General features: G+C 44.0%; 1 protein-coding gene across 2 annotated transcripts in view; it reads right to left on the reverse strand.

The window, feature by feature from the left end:
* pald1a (phosphatase domain containing paladin 1a) overlaps nucleotides 1-26,085 on the reverse strand; it is a 137,290-nt gene that overhangs the window by 81,718 nt on the left and 29,487 nt on the right. For both annotated transcript variants that reach the window (XM_079493080.1, XM_079493079.1), the window contains 9 exons: nucleotides 25,805-25,907; nucleotides 17,524-17,703; nucleotides 14,442-14,606; nucleotides 11,106-11,266; nucleotides 7,524-7,599; nucleotides 2,209-2,369; nucleotides 1,746-1,842; nucleotides 1,317-1,421; nucleotides 158-253 (listed from right to left, as the gene is read on the reverse strand). In XM_079493080.1, coding sequence (XP_079349206.1) covers nucleotides 158-253; nucleotides 1,317-1,421; nucleotides 1,746-1,842; nucleotides 2,209-2,369; nucleotides 7,524-7,599; nucleotides 11,106-11,266; nucleotides 14,442-14,606; nucleotides 17,524-17,703; nucleotides 25,805-25,907 — 1,144 coding nt within the window. The remainder of the gene's footprint in view (nucleotides 1-157; nucleotides 254-1,316; nucleotides 1,422-1,745; nucleotides 1,843-2,208; nucleotides 2,370-7,523; nucleotides 7,600-11,105; nucleotides 11,267-14,441; nucleotides 14,607-17,523; nucleotides 17,704-25,804; nucleotides 25,908-26,085) is intronic.

Consider the following 26,085-nt stretch of genomic DNA (forward strand, 5'->3'; position numbering starts at 1 on the left):
CAGTACATACAGTAAGAGAAGATTTACGTTGAGAACATTTTTGAAAATGTTTCGTAGCTATAGGCAGATCTACCAAGTCACTGGGAACCCACTTTGAGACCCACTTGTACTGGAGAACGAGAAATAATGATGATGAAAAAGAAATAAACATTTGAACCTGTTCATGAAGATATGCGTTGAACACGATCAAGTAGAAGTAGCGCTCCAAACTCTGCATGGTTCTGTGTAGAAAGTAGTCTTTTGTGCTGCTCCCCTGAGAACAAACAATGTCACACAATCACAAACTCTACAATGTCACAGCACAATCACACACTCTGTACAATCAGGGTACTGCAAACGTCGTCGAACGTTAACGTGCTATAAATGATATGCCTTGGCATAAAACATCCTTACAAGATGTGAAATAAATCACGTTCCCAGTGTACACAAATGGTCTATTGTAATGGTCTATTGTAAAACTGTTAAGATTGTAGCTGCCACACACAGCCCATTAATTGGTTGTCTTCTGAAGAAGACTATGGGCTATATCTTGTGCCACCCCTTAACCCTTATCCCTAAACTTAATTTGCCATTTTTTACAATTTTAAAAAACCTTTTAAAATAGTTCAAATAGCTGATCTACAAGCTCACAACGTGTAGATGTAGATCGGCTAGTTGAACTATTTTAAAATGATTTTCAAAATAGTTAAAAATGGCAAATAAGTTTAGGGATAAGGGATATAAGGGTGGCGCAAGATGGAGCCCTATGTCGAAACATTAATCGATAAAGCCTTGACTGGGCTGAGTCTGCACACTGAGCTTTCTGCACAGTGTGCAGACTTCTAGTTTTCAAAAGGGAACCCCTTTTGGTGTTAGCATTATGTTGTGCTTTAGCTATTGAAAAATAGCAGATCTACAAGCTCATAGCGCGCCACCGAGTGGCGCGCTACGAGCTTGTAGGTCGACTGACATAGAAACATAGCTTTTTCAGAAATGTCAGGATGTAGAAGACATTTTTAGAATCTGATCTCAGGTCAGAATGGGTTAATCCTGCACTGTTGGTCCTGCCCCTGCCGTCCAGCGGATGTGCCAGTTTTATAAGAATGGTACAATTCAACCGTCAAATAGAGCTGTTCGCAGCTTGGGTCAGCTTGAAAATGGACTTTCTCTACTGCATCATCAGCACAACCACACCAGCCTTATTCAGCAGTATCTTTTCAGACGTTACCTTCCAAGTGGAGTAAAGTACTACTGTGGCATCGCGACAGACAGTTTGTTTCGTTCGTTTCAACTGTGAGAGCGTTTTTTCTTCTTCAGCGCCGTAGAACATCACTGACCTGTATTTGATAGTCCTCTCCAATGCCTTCCAGCTTGCTTTTGTTTTCGTATATGGCTTCTTTGATGTTGTGCATTTCGGAACACAGGGCGATCGCCTGGTCAACCTACCGGTCAGGGTGGGGAAGAAGAAGACGAGAGACGATGGCTGACTCGTTGGCCCCTTTTGGTGTTAGCATTATGTTATACTTTAGCTATTGAAAAATAGCAGATCTACAAGCTCATGGCGCGCCACCGAGTGGCGCGCTATGAGCTTGTAGGTCTGCTATTTTTGAAAAATCAAAGAACGACCGACATAGAAACATAGCTTTTTCAGAAAACTGTCAGGATGTAGAAGACATTTTTAGAATCTGATCTCAGGTCAAAAGGGGTTAATAATGGAACATCGAGTAGATGTCAGGTCAGGTGTGACACTGTAGTTCATACAGTACCTCCTCTGTGAGCTGCTGTCCATTGGGCAGCTTGTTGATCAGAGAATGAATCACCTGGAACAGTGGCTTGGGCTCTGGGGCCCCAGTCTCCTCAACCCTGCAAAAGACAAACCACGTCAACTTCTGTCTTCATGTAAACACTGAACACTCTGGCCTCAAGTCTGTGTAAAGTCTGTAAAACTTGAGCTTTCTAAAAACTTAAAAACTGTCTGCTTGGCAAAAGGTTTTACAGAACTTGACCACAAATTTCAAATACATTCCCAGAAATAGAATATCTACAACCTCACAATGCGTGATATTTGTACAACAAAGTATATAGAGCATAGAACTGTTCACACCGGCATACACTAAGAAACTAGAAAGACAACAGTGAATGATGTAGTTATCATTTATAGACTTATATTGAAGTGGCTATGACATGCAAAGGTTTGGCAACGACGGCGGGATAGGCGTTCGTTCGTACTGTGGCTGTGGTTGGGAGGCGCCCGTCAGCCGGTTCATGACCAGCGTGCCCAGGATCATGGCCAGGTTGGTTCGACCCACGCCCACCTGGCAGCTGAAGAGCAAGGCGGGCAGGGCTCTGGAGGACGAGTTCCTCTGACTCAGAGACAGGTGGGGACTCTCCTGGAAGACATGGAAATGATGCTTAAAATAGAGAGAGAGAGAGAGAGAGAGAGAGAGAGAGAGAGAGAGAGAGAGAGAGAGAGAGAGAGAGGACAGCAGAGTGATAAAAAACACAAACATACACACGCTGCTGTTACATCAACACATGTGGTAATGGCTGCGTGATTAACCATGTAATTAGGTAATTATACCTACTGTACAACATGGTCAAGTGTTACTATGTCAGCTGTTGCTGCCTTAAGGTATAACTCTCCACCAAACAGACTACAACAGATTACTACAGACTGGTAGTCGAATGAACGACGGTCAAAAGCCGGCCAAGCATGCTTTCGACGCTTCCCTACAACTTGCGACCCGACCCAACAGTGTACCCACCTCCCTTCGACTGCAGATTTTTCGGCTTACCGCCGCGGACGTCTTTACACTAGTGGTTCACAAAGTGGGGTCCGGGGAGTCGTTGGGGACCCCCTGGGGGGGGGGGGGGGTCGTTGATGGAGTTCCAGAGGGTACCCAGTAGAATGAGTAAATATACCATCATAAATAATCGTAATCACTTAGACCCTATTTTATACTGATCTTCTCTTATGGGGCGACCCCTGGCACAACACCTTTCCAGATCCACAGCCTAACACATTTTGGGGGTACATACCTTGACGTGAAAAGGTAATTTTAATGTAAAGCAGGGACATTGGACAATAGCTCCCAAAGGAAGAGTTTTGATTAATAACAGACCATCATGGATGTCTGATTCTATTACCTTAAACTAATATGACGTTTCTCTTCTTGTTTCACTTCAAAAACAGAGAAACGGTAGTTCTAAAAAAGAAACCTCTGCCTCGTTTCAACCACGCGAAACAGGATGTGAGGGAATGTCCAGGAAGCTATCAGGACTTGTGGATGAGTATTCAATATTCCAACATTGCAAGTGCGCAACTAGCTAAGTACAGATCTTCAGACTGCTGATCCACGCGCTTCTTTCTAAAAGACACAAACCACTTTCCAACCACAGGGAACTGGACGGCCTGCTGCCGTTATTACCAACCAATACAGGGAACTGGACGGCCTGCTGCCGTTATTACCAATACAGGGAACTGGACGGCCTGCTGCCGTTATTACCAATACAGGGAAGTCAGAGCAACAACAAAGCAGTGGTGGAAGAAGTAATCAGAGTTTTTATAGCAATGCCACAAATGTAAAAAACAAAAATTCTGTAAAAGTGGAATTAAGGAAAAAGTACAAAAATGGTAGCGTTAAAATATACATGCAGTACCACAGAACTCCAAAATGAAAAATTGATTGTCGAGATGTTGTGGGCGCATGTAGATAGGCCGTTTTAAAATAGTAGTGGTGGTTAACGTATGTTTGTATAAACAATAAAATTCTGCTAAAGTAACTAAAGTGTTCAAATAATTGGGAGTAATAAATATAATATTTACAGTAAGTATAAAGCACAGAAACATTGACATACTGTACTCAAGTAAAGTAAAGTAAAACAAAAAAAAGTATGACAAATGTTTACTTAAGTACAGTTACTTGAGTACATATCGTCTCCGTCGGGTGGAAACCCGATACCTGACGTGTCCAAAACGGTTACTTTTCAGGGTTGAAATTCAACCAGTAGCAGATCTACAAGCTCAAAAGACGTCGATTTGCGCCACGATCTGCTACTCTTGATGGCACTACGGCGTCACACAGAAGCATCAAGTAGGGCGTTACCGTTAATTAACGGAAAAGCACAAAAAGTTAGAATGTGGCGATAAGAGTTTTCTGCCCGACAGCAACGGTATACTTAAGTCAGTTTCCACCACTGGCCTACTAGGGAAGTCAGGAGAGAGAGAAAAAAACTAAAGAGAGAAGTTCCGTTCCGTAGTGAGTGAAGCAGCAGATAGAAACCAGGCTCAACTCTGACAGCCTGGCTGTTCCCAAAGTCAGAAGGCAGAAACCTCTTATCTCCATTATAATTCTAACCTTTTGTCTTTTTCACACTGCGGCGTGAAAAGCATCGAAAGTAGCAGATCCGCAACCTCGAAACGTGGCTTGGAGATCTTTTGATTCTTTTGAATTTCATGACCGAAAGAATAAGGTCGCGACTATACAAGCGGCCGAAATGAGTTTTCTTCGACGGGTGGCTGGCATGTCCCTTAGAGATAGGGTGAGAATCAAACGAGAGAGACTCGGAGTAGAGTCGCTGCTTCTTCGCCTGGAAAGGAGCCAGCTTAGGTGGTTTGGGCATCTGGTTAGGATGCCTCTAGGGCGTCTCCCTAGGGAGGTCCTCGAGGCACGTCCCACTGGGAGGAGACCCCGGGGCAGACCAAGGCGCAGTTGGAGGAAACACATCGACTCACTGGCCTTGGAACGTCTCGGGATCCCCCAGGAGGAAGTTACTAATGTTGCTCTGGAGAGGGAAGTCTGGAGCTCTCTGGGGGAGCCGTTACCCCTGCGACCCGACTACGGATAAGCGGTTGAAGATGGATGGATGGATCCTGAAAAAGTACCATTTGTGGACATGTGAGGTTTCCACCCCGCCTGTATGTCACATAGTTGACATAAACTGACCACGGACAGGAGATCTGCCCATTGTCATAACTGTTATGGTTATTGGTGATGGATAGCGGTCATGGCGCACATACATGTACACACAGACACACGGAAAGTATCATTTGCTTGAGTACTGTACTTGAGCAAGTACAATTGCTCAAGTACTGTACTGCAGATTAAAACCGAGAAAGCATCTCTGTCATTTTAGACCTGTATGTGTCACTTTAACCATGTTTCTATTCAAACGATAACACATATGCAAGCTCTTTGTATTATTATTAATATTATATTATTTGAATATAATATATATTTTGTAAAGCAAACATTATTAAGTCCAATCTTTGTGCCTGAGGGTCCCTGGAATTAAGTATTTTGAGATGGGGGTCTGCGACCATACTGTATATACACATATAATGTTGAGGGTCCTTGAGAACCACTGACATCTCACACGAGTACAAGTTTGTACTCCACTACATTACATCCCCACTATATATTTCTTTTATACTTTTAGATATTGGAAACATTAATTTACAGATTAATACAAAACATGCAATACCAATATAACCACTTATATGTTATAGTTCCGGAAAAACTTGTGATTTGGGATGGACATTCTGCATGAGTACTTGTACTTTTGCCTTTTGAACCACAAGTTCATGGGTTCGATCCCGGGCAGCGCCAACTCAGCGAATGAGTAGCACAGCTTGGGTGAGGCAAGTCGTGCGGGATGTACTGGGAGCTGATGGTAGGTGTGGCACTCCACCTCAGCAATCCATCTCCCAGGGGTCTAGCGCATTGTTACGGGGACAGACTCCATCTCCCAGGGGTCTAGCGCATTGTTACGGGGACAGACTCCATCTCCCAGGGGTCTAGCGCATTGTTACGGGGACAGACTCCATCTCCCAGGGGTCTAGCGCATTGTTATGGGGACAGACTCCATCTCCCAGGGGTCTAGCGCATTGTTACGGGGACAGACTCCATCTCCCAGGGGTCTAGCGCATTGTTATGGGGACAGACTCCATCTCCCAGGGGTCTAGCGCATTGTAACAGGGACAGACTCCATCTCCCAGGGGTCTAGCGCATTGTAACAGGGACAGACTCCATCTCCCAGGGGTCTAGTGCATTGTTATGGGGGACAGACTCCATCTACCAGGGGTCTAGGTCATTGTAACAGGGACAGACTCCATCTCCCAGGGGTCTAGTGCATTGTTATGGGGGACAGACTCCATCTACCAGGGGTCTAGGTCATTGTAACAGGGACAGACTCCATCTCACAGGGGTCTAGCGCATTGTAACAAGGACACACTCCCGCGAGTTACCGGCTAATACTGACAATAAGCCAACCTACTTCTTCTTGACTTTTCGTGCTTTTGTGTGACGCTGTAGCATAATCAAGTAGTGCGTTAATTTACGAACAAAATAGAAAAAAAACACAAAAGGTCAAAATACGGAGATAGGAGGTTTCCTGCCCCGATGGCTAACGCTGTCCGAGTATCTCTTCCACCACCGCACATGGGACAGAGTCAAAACGACAGGTATCGGAGGACCAAAAAAGGCATTTTGGTCCTCCAATAGCCTCTGTGAGACAGACCAGATGTTTGGCGATAGTTCCATGCACTCGTTTCTTTTAGTTCCATCCATTAATATCTTTTATAGTTCACTCATCAAACACACATCAAAACAAAGCCCGGGGGCTTTGTTGAAAGCAGTAACCCGGTGAAATTAATTCCCAGCAGAACCCGAGAGCAGTGATCAGCTTTGGTTTTGATTGGCGGGGTTCCGACCACGACCAGCACGGTGAAGGTCAGGGTTTTTATATACACCAGTGGTTCACAAAGTGGGGTCCAGGGACCTGTTAGGGGTCCTCCAGGAGGGGCTCCAGCAAAATGATTGATATTTAGCTCTTTCTCTTAACATTATCCCACGATTTTGTAACGATTGATATTTAGGAACAAAATATGGAACCTTGGTATGTTTGTATGTTTCTTTCAATCGCCTTTATCTCCAATTCCCAGATGATCATTTCTGGTCAAAACAAGGTTTATTCGACGGCCGATAGCCAACGCTGTAATCGTTGCGGTCAGCCTTTCTGATCGTCGAGCGGTAGATCCAGACACCACACACAGTGGAAGTAACAAAAGTAGCATCCGGCCGCGGGTTTTCGATCTTCAAAATAAGGGTAAAACGGGGAGAAATCCTGGCGTGAATTACAGTGAATTAATTAATTAATCCTGGCAGCCAAACGGTTAATGAACTATCAATAATTTAGCTGGGGACCCCCGTGCACCCCCCGGGCCCTAAATACCCCAGTGGTATATTTATTTACACTAAGGCTTACACTAAGGGTCTCCAATATCACGCTGCGGGAACGGACCCAACGGACCTACTCACGCTATCCTCCGCTTTGACCCAAAATCTGCTGACTGTATGGATCGATGCCGCCACCAGGGACTTACACCAACTGGGCCTGTCGCTGACTGAAGCCCAGCCCTTAGCACTGGACCGACCCAAATGGAGAAGATTGGTGAACCTGATTGGTTCTACGCACGTCGCATGGCGACGCCCCCCACCAGCCACCGAGCAAGAGACCTGATGATGATGATGATGAAGGCTTACCCTAAGTATGCTCACGAAGGCATCAAAGTCCTCCTCCATAGGCGCTCCCTCCATGGGCAGAGGTAACCTGTAGTACCTGCAAGAAGAAAACAACACATTGTTATACTGTTCTGTGTGTGGTGTCGTGTCAACAGCGCCCTCTATGGGCAGAGGTAACCTGTAGTACCTGCAAGAAGAAGACAACACATTGTTATACTGTTCTGTGTGTGGTGTCGTGTCAACAGCGCCCTCTATGGGCAGAGGTAACCTGTGGTACCTGCAAGGAGAAGACAACACATTTGTTACGTTCTGTGTGTGGTGTTGTGTAAACAGAGTCTCTAATGTAGGTCACAACACCTCGGATCGGGGCTGACCTCAATGAAGTAACCCAGTAAAACCGGGAAAGCATCCGTGTCCTTTTAGATTTCATCCACTTTAAACACCCTTGCCTTGTCGCCATGACAAGTCGCAATTACCCTTTGATAGCCGAACCCGCGGCACCGCGGGTAATCGCTTTATTATATCAAAATCCACCGGCAGAAGCCAAACACATACCAGGTTGCTAGGCAGCTAGCTATGTCCCTCCAGGCACAAGGCGAAATGCGCGTGCAACCCATTGGAATCCACTCATTATGATTTCTTTCCTGCCCGTTTTCTCTGAAAAATACTCCAAAATCAGTCTTTTTGACAAATCCGTCCGGCGTTCAGATCAAAATATACAAAAAAATACACTATACTTTTGGTGAATCCTTGACGTGAAGACGTTTTGAGCACCACTGATATAACAAGTCTTTCAGAAAACTGTTTAGAAGACATTGGGCTACATTTTCGTCACCGCTAATCCCTAAACTTCTTTGCCTTTTTTTACTATTTTGAAAAAATATTTTTGAATAGTTCAACTAGCCAATCTACATTGACACGTTGTGAGCTTGTAGACTGGCCATTTTAACTATTCAAAAATGTTTAGCAAAATAGTAAAAAAAAAGGCAAAGAAGTTTAGGGATAAGGGGTTTAGTGGTGACGAAAATGGAGCCCATTGAGTAGAATGGGCCTCAGCAGGTCTTGGTGGGTTAAAAAGCTGCCTTCACACCACGAGTCTCACTTGTTGTTGTGTGTTCACTAATCTCACAAACATCTCAAGACAGAAACACTACTTCTTCTTCCCCTTCCAACCAGCGCTGAAAAGAAAAACCTTTCATCTTATAAGGACATGCGGCAAAATAGGGGACGCCAGGATGAAATTAATCTCTCAATCTCTCTTTCTGTTGTTGGCAGAATCCGTCAGCGCCACTTCCCTGAAGGGTGCCAGTGGCTCAGGAGGTAGAGTGGCCTCTTGGGAACCGGAAGGTTCCCAGTTCAATACCGGGGCTCTCCCAGAGTTACTGTCAAAGTGTCCTTGAGCAAAACTCTGAACCCCTAGTTGCTCCCAATGAGCAGGTTGGTGCCTTGCATGGTGTCACCCGCCATCGGTGTATGAGATAATGTGTGTGTACATGGGTGAATGTAATGCAGAATTACATTCACCCATGCTATATTGCTATATAAATGCACCATTTACCTGAAGTAGACCTTTCTGGGTCAAAACTTTGGTACTCAATACATTATCCTGCATCGTGGCTATGTGTGTGCAGCCTTTATTTCACTTTTAGACTTCTTTACCAAGGTCAGCAGCACCTCATCCATTCCATACCGGTGTGGTGTGCACCCTGCCTTAGAACATGTAGCACTGTTGTTAGTAGAAGTAAACACAGAAGCACCCGAGAGGAAGCAGACCATGAAAGGGGAGGAGCCAAACCAAGTTCCTGTTTCTACACAAAAAAAGAAGGTGATGCCCCCAAAGGCACCTTTATTTTTTACCGAATGGGTTCCCAGATTGGGATGAAAGTTGTTGAAACACGTCGACATATCGGTCTGACCAATAGACATGACGTATCTGCAGCATTTGGGAAGCATATTTTTTGGGGGGGGGTTTTCTGCCTTTTCTATTGATAGATTGATAGTAGACCGACAGGAAATGGGGAGAGAGATGGGGGGGGGGAGACATGCGGCAAAGGCCGTCAGGCTGGCTCAGCAGATTAGGTGCCCAGACGGTTGAGCAAACCGCCCGGGCCAGGAAGCACTTTTTAAGGCAGCAACTAACTAACTACACAGTACACACAGACACAGTGCCTGGATCTTCAAAGAGCTGCTGCGTCAGGGCTTTAGTGCTCCTCCGCTTGGGGAACCGTATATTCTCTTGGCCTAGAAATGTCTCCCGACATCTCAATAAAACAACCCACTGACTCCCCCGGCCCCCGATCTGATTGCAGACGGCATGCCAAGAGATTCTCTTCTCTCGCACAGCTCCGAACAGCAGTGCAACTCAACTCGCACAAACACTCCCTTGCACTCCCCAATACTCTCAGAGAACCTCTCACAATGGCTCGCATTTAAAAATACTTTTAGGAAAAGGGAAACCGTTTTGGACATACGAGGTTTCTACTTGACAGCAATGAGATACTGTGTCCACCACCGGCTATATTCACGGCCTGCATTTCTTCTACTACTGGCAAACACACACTGCTGCCGCTACGCTACACAGGGACAATAAAGGCAAACAAAATGTAGATATACGCCTGTGACGATTACTACATAATCGCCAAATTGCAACTATTTCAGATAATCGCAATTATTTTTTGCATAATTGTCAGAATAATCAGAATCCATATTTCAATGACAAACTGTCCATACAAGCCTTGTGGTTAGAGTGTCCACTCAGAAACTGGAAAGGTCAAAGGTCAGACCAAAGACTGTAAAAATGTGACCCAATTCCTCCCTACTTGGCACTCAAGGGTTATTAGCTATTTAGAATCGAGGGTTGGATTGAGGGGTTAGAGCAACAAATGACAAATGATTCCCAAGCGCGGCACGGCTGCAGCTCACCACTCCAAGAGACGGGTCAAACGTGGAGAACACATTACGCATATTTTATCATTTTTATCCCACGATTTTGCAACCCATTTTATCACCCAGTGTCAATTATCCAATGTAATCCTGGGCGCTACACTTCCTCTGCCAACCTGGGGAGGCAGCGGACTGACCCCCGAGTTTCCCCGGGCTGGACATCGTAGCGCGTGGAAGGAACACGTTATTGCGACTAGTTCCTTTCCCCTCCATCAGGCGACCCGGCTGGCCGGGGGGAGGTAGTTTAGAGACCAGGATTACTGCATGTTTTTTGTGAGGGTACCTACCCTAGGGGACACGGGGAGAACATGCAAACTCCACACAGAAAGGCCCTTGCGCCAACCCCGCCTCGGGTATGGGCACTGATGACGCGGAGGAGAGAACACGCCCCCAGCACCCACAGTGTCCCCAGCGGGAATCGAACCCAGGACCTTCTAGCTGTGAGGCGACGGCACTACACCGCCACCGTGCCCCTAGTAGGACTTTAACCTTTCAATTTATATACGCATGGACAGTCAGTGCCTCAGTCTTCGGTGTGCTGGCTATTACTTTCTTACTGTGAATCCTCGTGAGCCGTGCACCCAGCAAACTACACTATATATACACAGGGACACAGACAGACGGGTAACAATGGGAATGGGTACCGTGTACAGCCCTTACCTGTAGAGTGGCGAGGTGAACATGGGCCTCTTGTAGACCTCCTCGGTCACGCGGATGTCCTCCTCGGACGTGATGTTGATCTTCTGCGGCTCGTCCTTGAAGTACTCGATGTCGTTGTAGACGTAGAACGTGTTCTCGTTGAGCTTGGCAAAGTCATGGAGCTGTGTGTGCGCGTGTGTGAGAGAGAGAGAGAGAGAGAGAGAGAGAGAGAGAGAGAGAATATACGAAAATTATTGTTTAAAAAAAGAAAAAGAAGAAAAAAATACTTTGCTTAAAACCTTGAAAAATTATTTGTCATTGTGATACCCAACTACAGGGATTAGATTAGATGTCCTTCATTATCTCGTAGGTAAAATCGTTGTGCTCGGGTCAATGCATACATTCAAGACAACCTGTGTGAATTAAAATGGGCTCCTGATCCGGAAGAGGTTGTATTGGGAAACACTGCAGTAGAGCGATCATACATTCCTGCGATTCTTCAAGACATTGTGTCATAAAAAAGAAGCTGTCCGGTAGATCAAAAAAGATGAATCTAGACATGAACTAGAAAAAGTGCCCTTCTGGGCACAAGTCTCCACCAGGAGGATAGGACTGTGTGAGATGTTTGGCAAAATGTTTAGGAGTAATATAAACATGTTTGCCTTTGATGGTAATTGGATGACTTGAGGCATTTTGTTCCAAAAATGTGTTTTGCAAAAATCAACCTGTTGGTGGCGCTATAACAGCCCAATGTGAAAAGGGTGGGATATATTTATCAGCCTAGTAAGAAAATGTGTGAAAGATTTCACGTAAATTGCATGCTGCATTCATGATTTGAGGCTTTTGTGCAAAACGAGGCAATCTTGCAAACTGTGAAAGCCAATTATAGCCAATTAGGATGGAATATGAAATATCGGACAGATCCGACTTGAGCACATGACCATAGAGTGTAACGATTTGTGAGATTTTTGGACAGAATCTGGAGGATTAATATAAAAAAATGTGTTTTACAAAAGTCGGCCTCCTGGTGGCGCTATAAAAGGCAGATGCGGAAAATGCAGGTCAAAGGTTTGTCCTTGGCCTCTAGGGAGTGTGCATGCAACGTTTCACGCAGATCGGTGCAGTTTTAGGTAAAGAATTTTCATCGTTGGCATCCAGGGACTGTGTGTGCAAAGTTTGGCATCGACCGGGTTAACGGTGCCGGAGATTAGCTGGTAACAGACGGACGGAAGGACGGACGGACACACGGACGGAGTGCAAAACATACTCTCTCCCCATGCCTTCGGCCTGGTGGAGACAACTAGCAACTAAATACTGTACCTGTATCTACAAGACCTTATGTACAGCACAGACTGATCCCTGATTTATCTGATGATAAACTTTACATTACTTACTGCACTCAAAGGGCCACGATGGAGATAAGCTCTTAAGTGTTGAGCTTTGGTTTACAAATATATGTCCATGTATATGCATTTCTGTATCGATCAAATCAATCAATGTACATTATGTACCGTTACATACATAAACTACTAACTGCGACTGCTTGCACATTATATTTATTTGTATATCCCTGCTATGCCAGGTGCAGGTGGCCAGGACAGTACTTCTAAATCTATTTATGTTGTTGTTGTTGTTGTTGGTGGTGGTGGTGATTGAATGCAAATTCAGTATTTCCACCTATTGTATGTAAGCCGTCTTTGACCAGGACAGTCACAACATTGAGGTTGGACACCTGTTTTTGCAAGTGAGACGTGGAGCGACCAGGTCTGTGAACAGTGGTTGTTGCTGACCTTTTGTGTGACACTGTAGTATGTCTTTATGGGAAAGAAATGGAGATAAGAGTTTTCTAGCCCGACGACAGTGAGAAAGTGTAGTGTTGCTCAGTGTTAATTTTGCTGACTAAAAAACTATGACATAACATGTCGGTTGACAGTTGACTACCTTTTTTCTCTGACGAAAACTAAATAAAAACTAAGCTATGATGACTAAAACAAAGACTAAATATATCAATTTCGTCAACAAATGAAAACTAGACTAAAAGATTCTACTGGAGATCCAGTAGAATTGGTAGCCCTTGCTTGTGCTCCGGTGTCGCGCTCTGAAAATAGCAGATCTACAAGCTCAGAACGCGTAAACCAAGTGTAAAATCAGGCCTACGACGCCCATCACGGCCCACCAACATAATTTTTTGCCGACAAAATAAACTGTACATTTAATCTTAGGATATTTAGTCGACTAAAACTAGACTAAAACTTCTCAGATGACTAAAAACTACAACTAAGACTAAATTAAATTCTAGTCAAAAGACTGCGACTGAAGCTTGCTGTGCAAATGAACAGTGGTTGCTTGCTGACTGACCTCCTTGCGGACGGTCAGCTCCAGGCTCTCCCCCATGGCTTACCTCCTTGCGGACGGTGAGCTCCAGGCCCTCCCCCATGTCTTACCTCCTTGCGGACGGTGAGCTCCAGGCTCTCCCCCATGTCTTACCTCCTTGCGGACGGTGAGCTCCAGGCTCTCCCCCATGTCTTACCTCCTTGCGGACGGTGAGCTCCATGGGCTCTCCCCCATGTCTTACCTCCTTGCGGACGGTGAGCTCCATGGGCTCTCCCCCATGGCTTACCTCCTTGCGGACGGTGAGCTCCATGGGCTCTCCCCCATGGCTTACCTCCTTGCGGACGGTGAGCTCCACGGGCTCTCCCCCATGGCTTACCTACTTGCGGACGGTGAGCTCCAGGCCCTCCCCCATGGCTTACCTCCTTGCGGACGGTGAGCTCCAGGCCCTCCCCCATGGCTTACCTCCTTGCGGACGGTGAGCTCCAGGCTCTCCCCCATGGCTTACCTCCTTGCGGACGGTGAGCTCCACGGGCTCTCCCCCATGGCTTACCTACTTGCGGACGGTGAGCTCCAGGCCCTCCCCCATGGCTTACCTCCTTGCGGACGGTGAGCTCCAGGCCCTCCCCCATGGCTTACCTCCTTGCGGACGGTGAGCTCCAGGCCCTCCCCCATGGCTTACCTCCTTGCGGACGGTGAGCTCCAGGCCCTCCCCCATGGCTTACCTCCTTGCGGACGGTGAGCTCCAGGCTCTGCCCCATGGCTTACCTCCTTGCGGACGGTGAGCTCCAGGCCCTCCCCCATGGCTTACCTCCTTGCGGACGGTGAGCTCCAGGCCCTCCCCCATGGCTTACCTCCTTGCGGACGGTGAGCTCCAGGCCCTCCCCCATGGCTTACCTCCTTGCGGACGGTGAGCTCCAGGCTCTCCCCCATGGCTTACCTCCTTGCGGACGGTGAGCTCCAGGCTCTCCCCCATGGCTTACCTCCTTGCGGACGGTGAGCTCCAGGCTCTCCCCCATGGCTTACCTCCTTGCGGACGGTGAGCTCCAGGCTCTCCCCCATGGCCTCCGGCTCCATGCCGTGCAGGTTCTCGTGGAGGTTCTCCTTCCTCCTGGGCGTGTACGGCACAAAGTCGCCCTCCTTGCGCAGGAACACCACCGGCTCTTCCCTGACGCAGAAGAACATCACCTCCTGCAGACACGTGCACACATAGACATCAAAGGGGGCTTCCGCCTCTGCGCTTTTACCCTTTCCATAATACCCGAAGGCAGCATTCAGGAGATTTTCCGAACTATCCTGTATTGAACGCAGCATTTTGCGTTCAAATAATTTGTGCCGTGTAGAAATCCATATTGTAGGCTGCATTTTCAGTAGCTAAAGAATGTGGGGTCCCGCACCGAAAACAGCTGATCTACAAGCTCTCAACGTGTCGCAGTGCGATGGGTTGTGAGCTTGTAGATCCGCTATTTGTGTGATTTTTTTTGCCTAAAACTGCCCTTTTAGGGATGTTCAGCCCCTGCCTCTCAAACAGTTAATCAGTGGTTCTCAAACTTTTTTGTGTCAAGCACGCCCAAAATGAGCCAAGTTCGTCGGGACCGAGAGTCGATTAGCAGCCTAGGTGCCGGGACGGCTACACCATCCGCCCCGGGTCCTGGAAATATTTATTTTTTACGTTTTTTTTGTGAATATCCCAGGTTTAACTTATATTGTGATTAGGCAGAGGCAAGAAAGCAACCAGGTGCTCGACGGAGACGCGCAGGTAGATACAAAATATAAAAATAGTAAAAAGGTGTTCCTGGATCAATCGGGATAAGACAACTATTGAAAAAAGGCAGAGATCCGGGCACACAAAGTAGTTAAAAAGGAGAAGAATCTTTATTATTGTTTCGACCTATACCGGTCTTCATCAGGGCTGATTATATTGTGATATATTGTATTTCTTTTACCCAGATCAAATCAAATCCTTGCACCATTCAATATTTCAATATGGGTGATGGAGATAGCCTCTGATGTGGAAGGCTTAATCCCTCGACCATTTCTGCCGCATACAAGAGCAACTGGAAATGTTCTGCTGTCATGTGACGTGTGGTGCATGGGTAAGGAATGTAGAAGGAGCAGCAGCTATATAATTTTCCCAATTACATTTTGATTACGGGTCAGTTTCCGTTTTCTGCGAGGCAGATGGATATTTATATTTTCCGTCCCGTCTGTCCGCATGACTGAGTTTGTGTTTTGCTCAGTTCTGCATTTCAATGTTGCCAATGTCGCTTATTATAAGCGACTTTGGGCTTGTTTTTCTGTAAAAGCTACTCGTAAATATTGGTAGTTCTCGGTTGCAGTTTGTCCCCCCCCCATCCCAGGCTTGTTTCTCTCGCACACCCTGGCAACACTGTCTGCATTTCACCCACACTGAGGACTTGACTTGTCAGATATTTACTGACAACACAGCAGGAAAGAGGCTGAAGCACAACACGCACACGCACACACACACGCACACGCACACGCACACGCACACACAGCAGAGGTGCCAGGGCACAGCTTTTCTTTCGTCAAGAAGGCCCAAATCAATTCCTATCAATTTGAAAAATTAAGATTTGAAAAGTTTGAACGTTTTTCAAAAATACAATAGAAAAGTCAAATGCAGCTAAACGACAAGCTTGCAATCTGGGAACCTATGCGATACATTTTTGAGTGGTGCAACCACTCCAAGGAACAGCAATGTCTATGACCTGTGACTATGTTTGTGACTATGTTTGTGTGTGACTCATGTGTGACTCATGAGTACCAGTAGGGGCGCTGTTGTGCCAGAAACAGAGACAGAGAGATGCACTGTTGCCTGCTAATGAGAGAGAAAGAGAGAGAGAGGGGGGGGGGGGGGGATTTGCACCACACAGTTCACACGGGTGTGATTTTTGAGTGGTGTAAACCACTCCTACAACTGGCTTTTTTGTGCAAAAAAAATGAGCATGGTTGCTATGTTCACCCTGTTGTAATGACGTAATGAAATCACACCCGGGTGAACAGGGTGAACATAGCAACCATGCTCATTTTTTCTGCACAAACAAAGCCAGGTAATGAAATCACACCCGGGTGTGATTTCATTACGTCAGACATGATTTCATTACGTCAGACAGACCTTACACCACTCAGTTCACACGGGTGTGATTTTTATTAAATATACATTTGAAAACATTTTGCCCAAAATACGGGTACCCGGTTCAAATTGTTCAACAAATCGGAAAACACATCAGGTACCAATATCATCAATAAAGTCAAAAATGTGGCCAACATATTGGCCAAAACGTTATCATGGTCTTGCTCTAAACTCCACTCCAGTGTATCATTTGACTCCGCCTTTGTGAACTAGGGCTTTCACTTCTAGTGATTTTTACTAGTTAACTAGTTGCCTTGTTTAGTAGTCGACTAGTTGTTTAACTAGTTGTTATCAACTAGTCAACTAGTACCAGCAAGATCAACTAGTGGATGTACTGGTCGACTAGTTGAATAGTCGACTTGTTGCTTAAAGCCCTAGGGCTCCATTTTTGTCACCGCTAAACCCGTTATCCCTAAACTTTTACTATTTTGCAAAACATTTTTAAATAGTTAAAATGGACAGTCTACAAGCTCACAACGTGTCAATGTAGATTGGCTATAGTTGAACTATTCAAAAATGTTTTTCAAAATAGTGAAAAAGGCAAAGAAGTTTAGGGATAAGGGGTTTAGCGGTGACGAAAATGGAGCCCTATGTTTCTATATCAGTGGTGCTCAAACTATTTCATGTCAAGGACCCCAAAAATTATATGTAATTGGCCGCCGACACCCATCTGAAAATATGTTGTTCCAGAGACCCCCCGCAAAAAACGTTTGCTCTGAAAGAATATATATATTCAATGTCACATTTTCAAGAATTTGCAAAAATAGCAGATCTACAAGCTCGTAGTGCGGCACTCTGTGCCGCACTACGAGCTTGTAGATCTGCTATTTTTCAACAGGTAAAGTTTAAAATAATGGTTAAATTGGTTAAAACCTAAGGCGACACAGGTGCGTTTCCTGACACAGATGAGGGGGAAGAAAAAGAACCAAAAATGGGTCAGTACTCATGTCCTACCTCGTGGCCTTGTGCCTGGAGCCTCTGGAGGACCTGCTTGAAGCCTCCCTGGCTGGGCTGCCCCATGCCGTACAGGGGGTAGGACCCTTTGACCTGGCGGAAGTTGGGCGCCCCGTAGCTGCCCGTGGTGTTCAGGACGTCCGCCTTGTTGTACACGTCTTGGACCATGAACAACTCCCCCTGCAACAACAAAAACATGGTAGGAACAACTCTCAATTGGCTGTCCTTTATCCATGGGATCAGCGGTTCTCAACCTTATTGTTCGTTCATTCATTCATCCAAACCTTTACAGGTATTTATTCTCTAAAGCAGGGGTTCTCAACGTTTTTGGCTGGGGACCCCTGAAAATGCTTTGGCCATGTCTCGCGACCCCTGACCCGCCCCTCTCCCCACCACCAATACAAATTTACCGCTACAATAACCTTAATAATACATGTAGAAAAAACAGATATAATCATTAAAGAAAGTTTAGCATGCACTATGTGTACTATGTAAACTCTAAATTTCCATTTTCCAGCCATTCAGTTCATTATTTATTTTTTATTTTTTTAATATTTTGGGGACCCCCCCCCAAAATAATTTCGGGACCCCCGAGGGGTCGCTACCCCCAGGTTGAGAACCCCTGCTCTAAAGACATTGATTCAATACCTTTACAGGTATTTATTATCTAAAGACATTGAGGTTTCCCACATTTGCAGTGTTGTTGAGATACATCACATAGTACAATTTCAAAATTCACATCGATGAAACAAAACCAAAGAGCAACTTCCCCATATTGTATACAACACAAAGCAGTTGCAGACATTTGCGGGTAATCAAAGATTTAAATTGACCGTATGTTTATGGGAGAACAGATCTTTACTTGAAGCTGTAGTAGGTCATTCCACTTGGTTTGGGGCATTAAAACAAAAGGCTGTTTTTCCCAGTTCGGTGCTGACTTTGGAGACCTTTTAGTGTGAGCCATGCAGTCACTGGAGTGTGTCCTATATGTTACTACTGGATTCCAATCCAGCAGAGATTTAAATGTAAATACCGGTAATATATAATGGTATTAAAGTCCCATCAATTGCCTTGCCAGTGTTTGCTTTGCCTGTCGGGCCAAGGAAGGCCAACCCACTCTATCATACAGGATGCAGTGATGAGGCCTATAATGTTCACCCCATATAAATCGCAGAGCAGAATGATAAACTGTACTCAAGGGCTTGAGGACAGAAGGAGCAGCATTGCCATAAATAACTAGCTCTGTTCCGGTAAAAAAAGAAAGAAAGAAAGAAAGAAAGAAAGAAAGAAAGAAAGAAAGAAAGACAAAGAAAATGCCAATCATTTCCCTTAGTTTACAGGCAAGATTGTCTATATAGTATATAAATGTGAATGTATTTGTATTCAGCAACGCTTTCTGAATTGGATCCAATGAATCAATGTCCCTGGCCCTATGAAATAGCATAAATGTAGTTTTGACGGCATTAAGTACAAGCTTCAGCTCTCTGAATCCTGTAAAGTGAATCCTGTCTGCATTAAGTGCATTTTACTTTCAAGGACCAATTTCAAGGACAAAAGTTACAGAACCTGTAAGGCCCTGTCTAACTATATCAAGCATTTAGCTAGGGACCCCCTGGAACCCCCTCAAGTTGAGACCCAGTGCCCGAGATCCCAACAAACCTTGTGTTTAACCTCATCTCATGTACATTACTTATGATGTTTTTACTTATGATGTTTTTAATATGTAGATATCTGTTTGTTTTTATTCTCTTTGACAAGTTTCTTTACTGTTTGACTTTCTTTCTCCCTGCTTTTTGATTGATTGAATACTTTATTAACAGTTTGCAAAAGGTACAGTGGTACGATTATACAATGATGATTCTAAAAAGGATAACACAAAAAGCCCTGAGGGCTTGTTTTTCCAATTCATCAACAAATCAACATCAATGTGCCCATTCTCTAATTTCTAAAACTAATTTCACCCATGGTTTTACACCTACAGTATGTAGGACTAGCAGCATGCCAAAGTTTGTGCTATTGCCATTGAGAATGCATTGGGCGTTTAAGTTAAATAACTCAGAAACTACAAATCATTTCAAAGTAAAAAGTTCCAGCATTTGTCTCCACAGTAAGCTGAATTATAAAATGTGTGAATGGAGTTTCTAGGTGAAAGTGATTTTTTGACGTGCCATAGAGCTGCCATTGAGCCCCATTATACATTTCTCAAATTTGAAAGCACTATATTTCTAAAACTATGAAACATTTCAAAGATTCCTTTTCAGGCAAACATGTCCACCGTAAGATTAACCTAAATAGGTTTGAATGGGGTTTCTATAGGTGTAAGTATGTAGGACTAGTAGCATGCCAAAGTTTGTGATATTGCCATTGAGAATGCATTGGGCGTTTAAGTTAAATAACTCAGAAACTACAAAATCAATTCAAAGTAAAAAGTTCCAGCATGTGTCTCCACAGTAAGCTGAATTATAAAATGTGTGAATGGAGTTTCTAGGTGAAAGTGCTTTTTTGACGTGCCAATATCTGCCATTGAGCCCCATTGTGAATTTCTCAAATTTGAAAGCACTATATATTTCTAAAACTATGAAACATTTCAAAGATTTCTTTTCAGGCAAACATGTCCACCGTAACATGAACCTAAATAGGTTTGAATGGGGTTTCTAGGTGTAAGTATGTAGGACTAGTAGCATGCCAAAGTTTGTGCTATTGCCATTGAGAATGCATTGGGCGTTTAATTTAAATACGGGGGGGGACATATTTTGACAGCAGAAACTGCCTGTCATAATTTCTCCCCCCTCCCTATTCCAAAGCCCCCCCTGCAGGTACATTATATATTTAAACTATTTTCAGCAATGGTACACTTGTTTTTTCAGTGGGTAGATCTTGTTGAGCTGGTCATTTTGAAAGTAGATCTCACGTCATAAATGTGTGGGCACCCCTGATGTAGGACTAGTAGCATGCCAAAGTTTGTGCTATTGCCATTGAGAATGCATTGGGCGTTTAAGTTAAATAACTCCGAAACTACAAATCATTTCAAAGTAAAAAGTTCCAGCATGTGTCTCCACAGTAAGCTGAATTATAAAATGTGTGAATAGAGTTTTTAGGTGAAAGTAATTTTTGACGTGCCATAGAGCTGCCATTGAGCCCCATTATACATTTCTCAAATTTGAAAGCACTATATTTCTAAAACTATGAAACATTTCAAAGATTTATTTTCAGGCAAACATGTCCACCGTAAGATGAACCTAAATAGGTTTGAATGGGGTTTCTATAGGTGTAAGTATGTAGGACTAGTAGCATGCCAAAGTTTGTGCTATTGCCATTGAGAATGCATTGGGCGTTTAAGTTAAATATGGGGGGGGACATATTTTGACAGCAGAAACTGCCTGTCATAATTTCTCCCCCCTCCCTATTCCAAAGCCCCCCCAGGTACATTATATATTTAAACTATTTTCAGCAATGGTACACTTGTTTTTTCAGTGGGTAGATCTTGTTGAGCTGGTCATTTTGAAAGTAGATCTCACGTCATAAATGTGTGGGCACCCCTGATGTAGGACTAGTAGCATGCCAAAGTTTGTGCTATTGCCATTGAGAATGCATTGGGCGTTTAAGTTAAATAACTCCGAAACTAAAAATCATTTTAAAGTAAAAGGTTCCAGCATGTGTCTCCACAGTAAGCTGAACTAGAAAGAAGCAATTCTGGGAAATTGCAAAGTGTGGTTGCCTCACTGGCTGATATAGGCCCCTCCCGGTAATTTTGCTAGCCAATGACAATGTCAAGTCACCCTTGTGATCATGCGTAAGTAATTCGGAGGGTTTTTTCCCCCCCGAAAATATGTTTTTGCAACAAACTGGTAAGTGTTTTTGCAATTGTGGCGCCCCCTATGGATGAAAATGGAATTGCTTTTGGCTCTGTGTTGATTAAGCCACCCTCGACATGTGATTCAGATTTGGGATGGATCGGACATTCCGTGCGTGAATTGTGGCATTTATTGTAAAATAGGCCCCTCCCACTAACTTCGGAAGACGATTACGGCCGAACGATACGGAAGATCAAAATTCTGACTGTGCTGTTTTCATCGGATAGGTCCGGAGATCATGTCTACCGTTCTTTGTGAGATTTGGACAAAATATGTAGGTGGAGGATCCAAAAGTGTGTTTTGAACAAAATTCAAAATGGCTGAAAATCTATCTAGACGCAAATGGGCGTGGCCTATATGGGGAGATGCGTCATGACCAAAGGAATCCAGGGAAAAAATAATTTTGATTTTACGACCTACCGTGCAAGAGTTATAATGCAAAACATAAAGTGGGCTGTTATAGCGCCACCATGAGGCCGACCGATATAATTATATGTTAATTAATTTTGATAATTATTATGAACCTCCCCTCCAAGTGTTGTAACTACAGCCCTTACGGTCTCAGAGAAACAAATAGTTGAATGTGAGTTTTCCCATTTTCCCATTCAAGTGAATGGGGAAAATTAATTCACTAATTAATTAATATCAATTAAACTATACAACATTTCTCTTATCAATCAACAAGCACTCACTGGCTGATATAGGCCCCTCCCAGTAATTTTGCCAGCCAATTACAATGTCAAGTCACCCTTGTGATCATGCGTAAGTCATTCGTAGGGGATTTCCCCCCCAAAAGCATGTTTTTGCAACAAACGGGTAATTGTTTTTGCAATTGTAGCGCCCCCTATGGATGAAAATGGAATTGCTTTTGGCTCTGCTTTGATTAAGCCACCCTCGACATGTGATTCAGATTTGGGATGGATCGGACATTCCGTGCGTAAATTGTGGCATTCTTTGTAAAATAGGCCCCTCCCACTAACTTCGGAAGACGATTACGGCTGAACGATACAGAAGATCAAAATTCTGAATGTGTCGTTTTAATTGGATAGGTCCAGAGATCATTTGTACCAATTTGTGTGCGATTTGGACAAAATCTGTAGGTGGAGGATCCAAAAGTGTGTTTTGAACAAAATACAAAATGGCGGAAAATCTATCCTGACGCAAATGGGCGTGGCCTATATGGGGAGATGCGTCATGACCCAAGGAATCCAGGGAAAATTTTAATTTGTTTGTATGACCTACGGGTCAAGAGTTAGAAGGCAAAACGTAAAGTGGGCTGTTATAGCGCCACCATGAGGCCGACCGATATAATTATATGTTAATTAATTCTTGTAATTATTATGAATCTCCTCCCCAAGTGTTGTAACTACAGCCCTTACGGTCTCAGAGAAACAAATAGTTGAATGTGAGTTTTCCCATTTTCCCATTCAAGTGAATGGGGGAAATTAATTCACTAATTAATTCATATCAATTAAACTATACAACATTTCTCTTATCAATCAACAAGCACACGATTCCCGATGAAGCCGGTCGATTTGACATATGGCTCGAGTATGTTCGGCAAAAACTGTGGGAGGAGTAGCACTGCAAAATAAAGTTTATACAGAATAAAATGAAAAGAAAGAAATAAAAGGTAAGGGGAACAATAGTATGGTTGCCCATAGGCAACCACACTAATTATAAAAAGTGTGAATGGAGTTTCTAGGTGAAAGTGCTTTTTTGACTTGCCAATATCTGCCATTGAGCCCCATTATAAATTTCTCAAATTTGAAGATTTATTTTCAGGCAAACATGTCCACCGTAAGATGAACCTAAATAGGTTTGAATGGGGTTTCTATAGGTGTAAGTATGTAGGACTAGTAGCATGCCAAAGTTTGTGCTATTGCCATTGAGAATGCATTGGGCGTTTAAGTTAAATATGGGGGGGGACATATTTTGACAGCAGAAACTGCCTGTCATAATTTCTCCCCCCTCCCTATTCCAAAGCCCCCCCAGGTACATTATATATTTAAACTATTTTCAGCAATGGTACTTATTTTTTCAGTGGGTAGATCTTGTAGGACTAGTAGCATGCCAAAGTTTGTGCTATTGCCATTGAGAATGCATTGGGCGTTTAAGTTAAATAACTCCGAAACTAAAAATCATTTTAAAGTAAAAAGTTCCAGCATGTGTCTCCACAGTAAGCTGAATTATAAAAAGTGTGAATGGAGTTTCTAGGTGAAGGTGCTTTTTTGACTTGCCAATATCTGCCATTGAGCCCCATTGTGAATTTCTCAAAGTTGAAAGCACTATATTTCTAAAACTATGAAACATTTCAAAGATTTCTTTCCACCGTAAGATGAACCTAAATAGGTTTGAATGGGGTTTCTAGGTGTAAGTACGTATAAAAGGCCTCCCTACATACAGTACAGAAGTGTATTGCCCACTTTCAGCCGGGCATTCAAGAGCAGATTGCAGAAGACGACACTGGAACTGAATACACTGAATACACTGGTTAACACTTGCTATGCATCCCTAAGTCTATAATGCATTACAAGCATACTTATGATGCCTTATCATCTGCTATCGACACTGTATAATTATAGTTATAGCTATTAGATACTCATAATGCTTTATAACAATAATCATAACACATTATAATAAAGCATTCTATACTGACTTGTAAGGTCAAGTATGACAGTCATAAGTAGTACTTTCAGAATCAGAATCAGAAGACTTTATTGCCATGACATGTAAACATGTTAGGAATTTGGTTTGGTGGACAGCAGAGTGCAGTTACAACATTAGGACAAGTGCAAAACAGGACAAGACGACAAGAATAAATATAAAGTGCAGAGGTCAGGTCAGTTCAGAGCACAAGTCAGTCCATTCCACTCTGAGTGGAACTTATAATAATGCAATCCACTTTGAGTCGCGCTGTGATCATGTACATGAAAAGTGTTTTAAACAAATCTCTTCTTCTGGGGGTCCCTCTGGCACGAACCCTTTTCAGATGGGAGGGGGTCAAATGCATATCAATGTGGGGGTCCTTGACCTGAAAACGTTTGAGGACCATTGCTTTACACCGAGTTAGTGTCAAAGTGCAGGTGTCTCCTGATGTGCAGGTTGGCCTCTGTCATCGGTGTATGAATGCGTCTGTGAATGGGTGAATGTAATGCACAATCTATGTAAAGCGCCTTGGATAAAGGCGCTATATAAATGCACCATTTACCATTTACACCACTGGCTGGAATATAATGTGTATTTGTGTGCGAGCTGAAACCGCAGGCCAACAATGACAAAAACAGTGCCTGGCTCAATGGCGCCAGCAGGGGTGACGGGGCAGATCAAAGCTTCCAATGGAAAGGTGGCGAAGAAGCCCCTCCATTCAAAGGCCGCGCCACATCGTAAAAACAACACGCATGACAATGTTCCTGAGCTGCCGAGCCATTTGGACACGCTGTTGTGAAAGAAAGGGCAGAGCGTAATAAAGGATAGCTAAGATGATTCCACATCATGTTTAGCCTTAAAAAAGGATCCCTGGCTAATTAGCCTTGTGACTTAACACATTATAATTGCCCTCTATAACTAAAATGAAAGTCGTGTGAAATGAGGGGAGCTCTTGTCATCGTATACATCAATTTATGTTAGCGGACATTTGACATTGCTACAAAAAGGTACATAAGGTGGTCCCTTATTGGCCAATCGCTCCCACTAACATGTGATTGGTTAGCCGATTTGCTCGTTTACATATGACGTAAGTTTTCCCTTCAATGTCAATGTTAATTTACGTCATATTTAGCGGGATTCTGACGTCATTTCTCCGTTCATTGTCAATGGCAAATATTGAGACGGACAACATTTTGCGGACATTTGACCGGAATTCCCCTTTCAATGTCAACGTCAAATCTTGAGACGTGTGGGGACAAAAGCTGTTTATAGAAGGGGCTAGTAGTGCCCCTTAAAAATCAGACCCGTCTGAACCGAGTGGTGCTGTGTGTGCTTTGTCACCTGTTGGTACCCTAAACAGACAGACATAGGGACACACATTGCTGTTCCTTACAAAAAACAAACAAAAAAAACTCAGCTTCCCATGATGCACCTGTGCACAGTGTGAAGCAATCAACAGCGACACTTTTTCACCTGTTGGTACCCTAAACAGACAGACAGACATAGGGACCCTAAACAGACAGACAGACAGAGGGACACACATTGCTGTCCATTGGAGTGGCTGCACCACTCAAAAACACATGCATGCTGAAAATGGCAGGCTACTTTCAGCATGCAACCAAGTGTAAAATCAGCCAATTCGACGCCATCAATGCCTGCCAAAATACATCTTCGTCGACAAAATCAACTCTCGATTCAGCGTGACTAAAACCATATGATATTTAGTCAACTAAAACTAAAAACATTTCAGATGACTAAAGTATGGAATTTTGCCCTACCTGTACCAAGTAGTGCTCGGGCATGCTGTCAGATATCCGGCCAACTTTGTAGTTGGTCTTGAGGACGTCATCGTGGATCTGAAATTCCTGTCGGCAGTTATACCTGCAAAGCACACAACAACAGCACATACACACTGAGCCTGGGTTCAAAGCACACAACAACACATCCACCCTGAGCCTGGCTTCATTCAACATATTCTTTCCATCGTACTGTATACGTGTCCAAGATCATTCTTGGGTCTCCCCAGGACAAGACGCACAAAAATACATCATTCTTGGGT

This window comes from Electrona antarctica, assembly GCF_951216825.1.
Source record: "Electrona antarctica genome assembly, chromosome: 22".
NCBI classification, from domain to species: domain Eukaryota; kingdom Metazoa; phylum Chordata; class Actinopteri; order Myctophiformes; family Myctophidae; genus Electrona; species Electrona antarctica.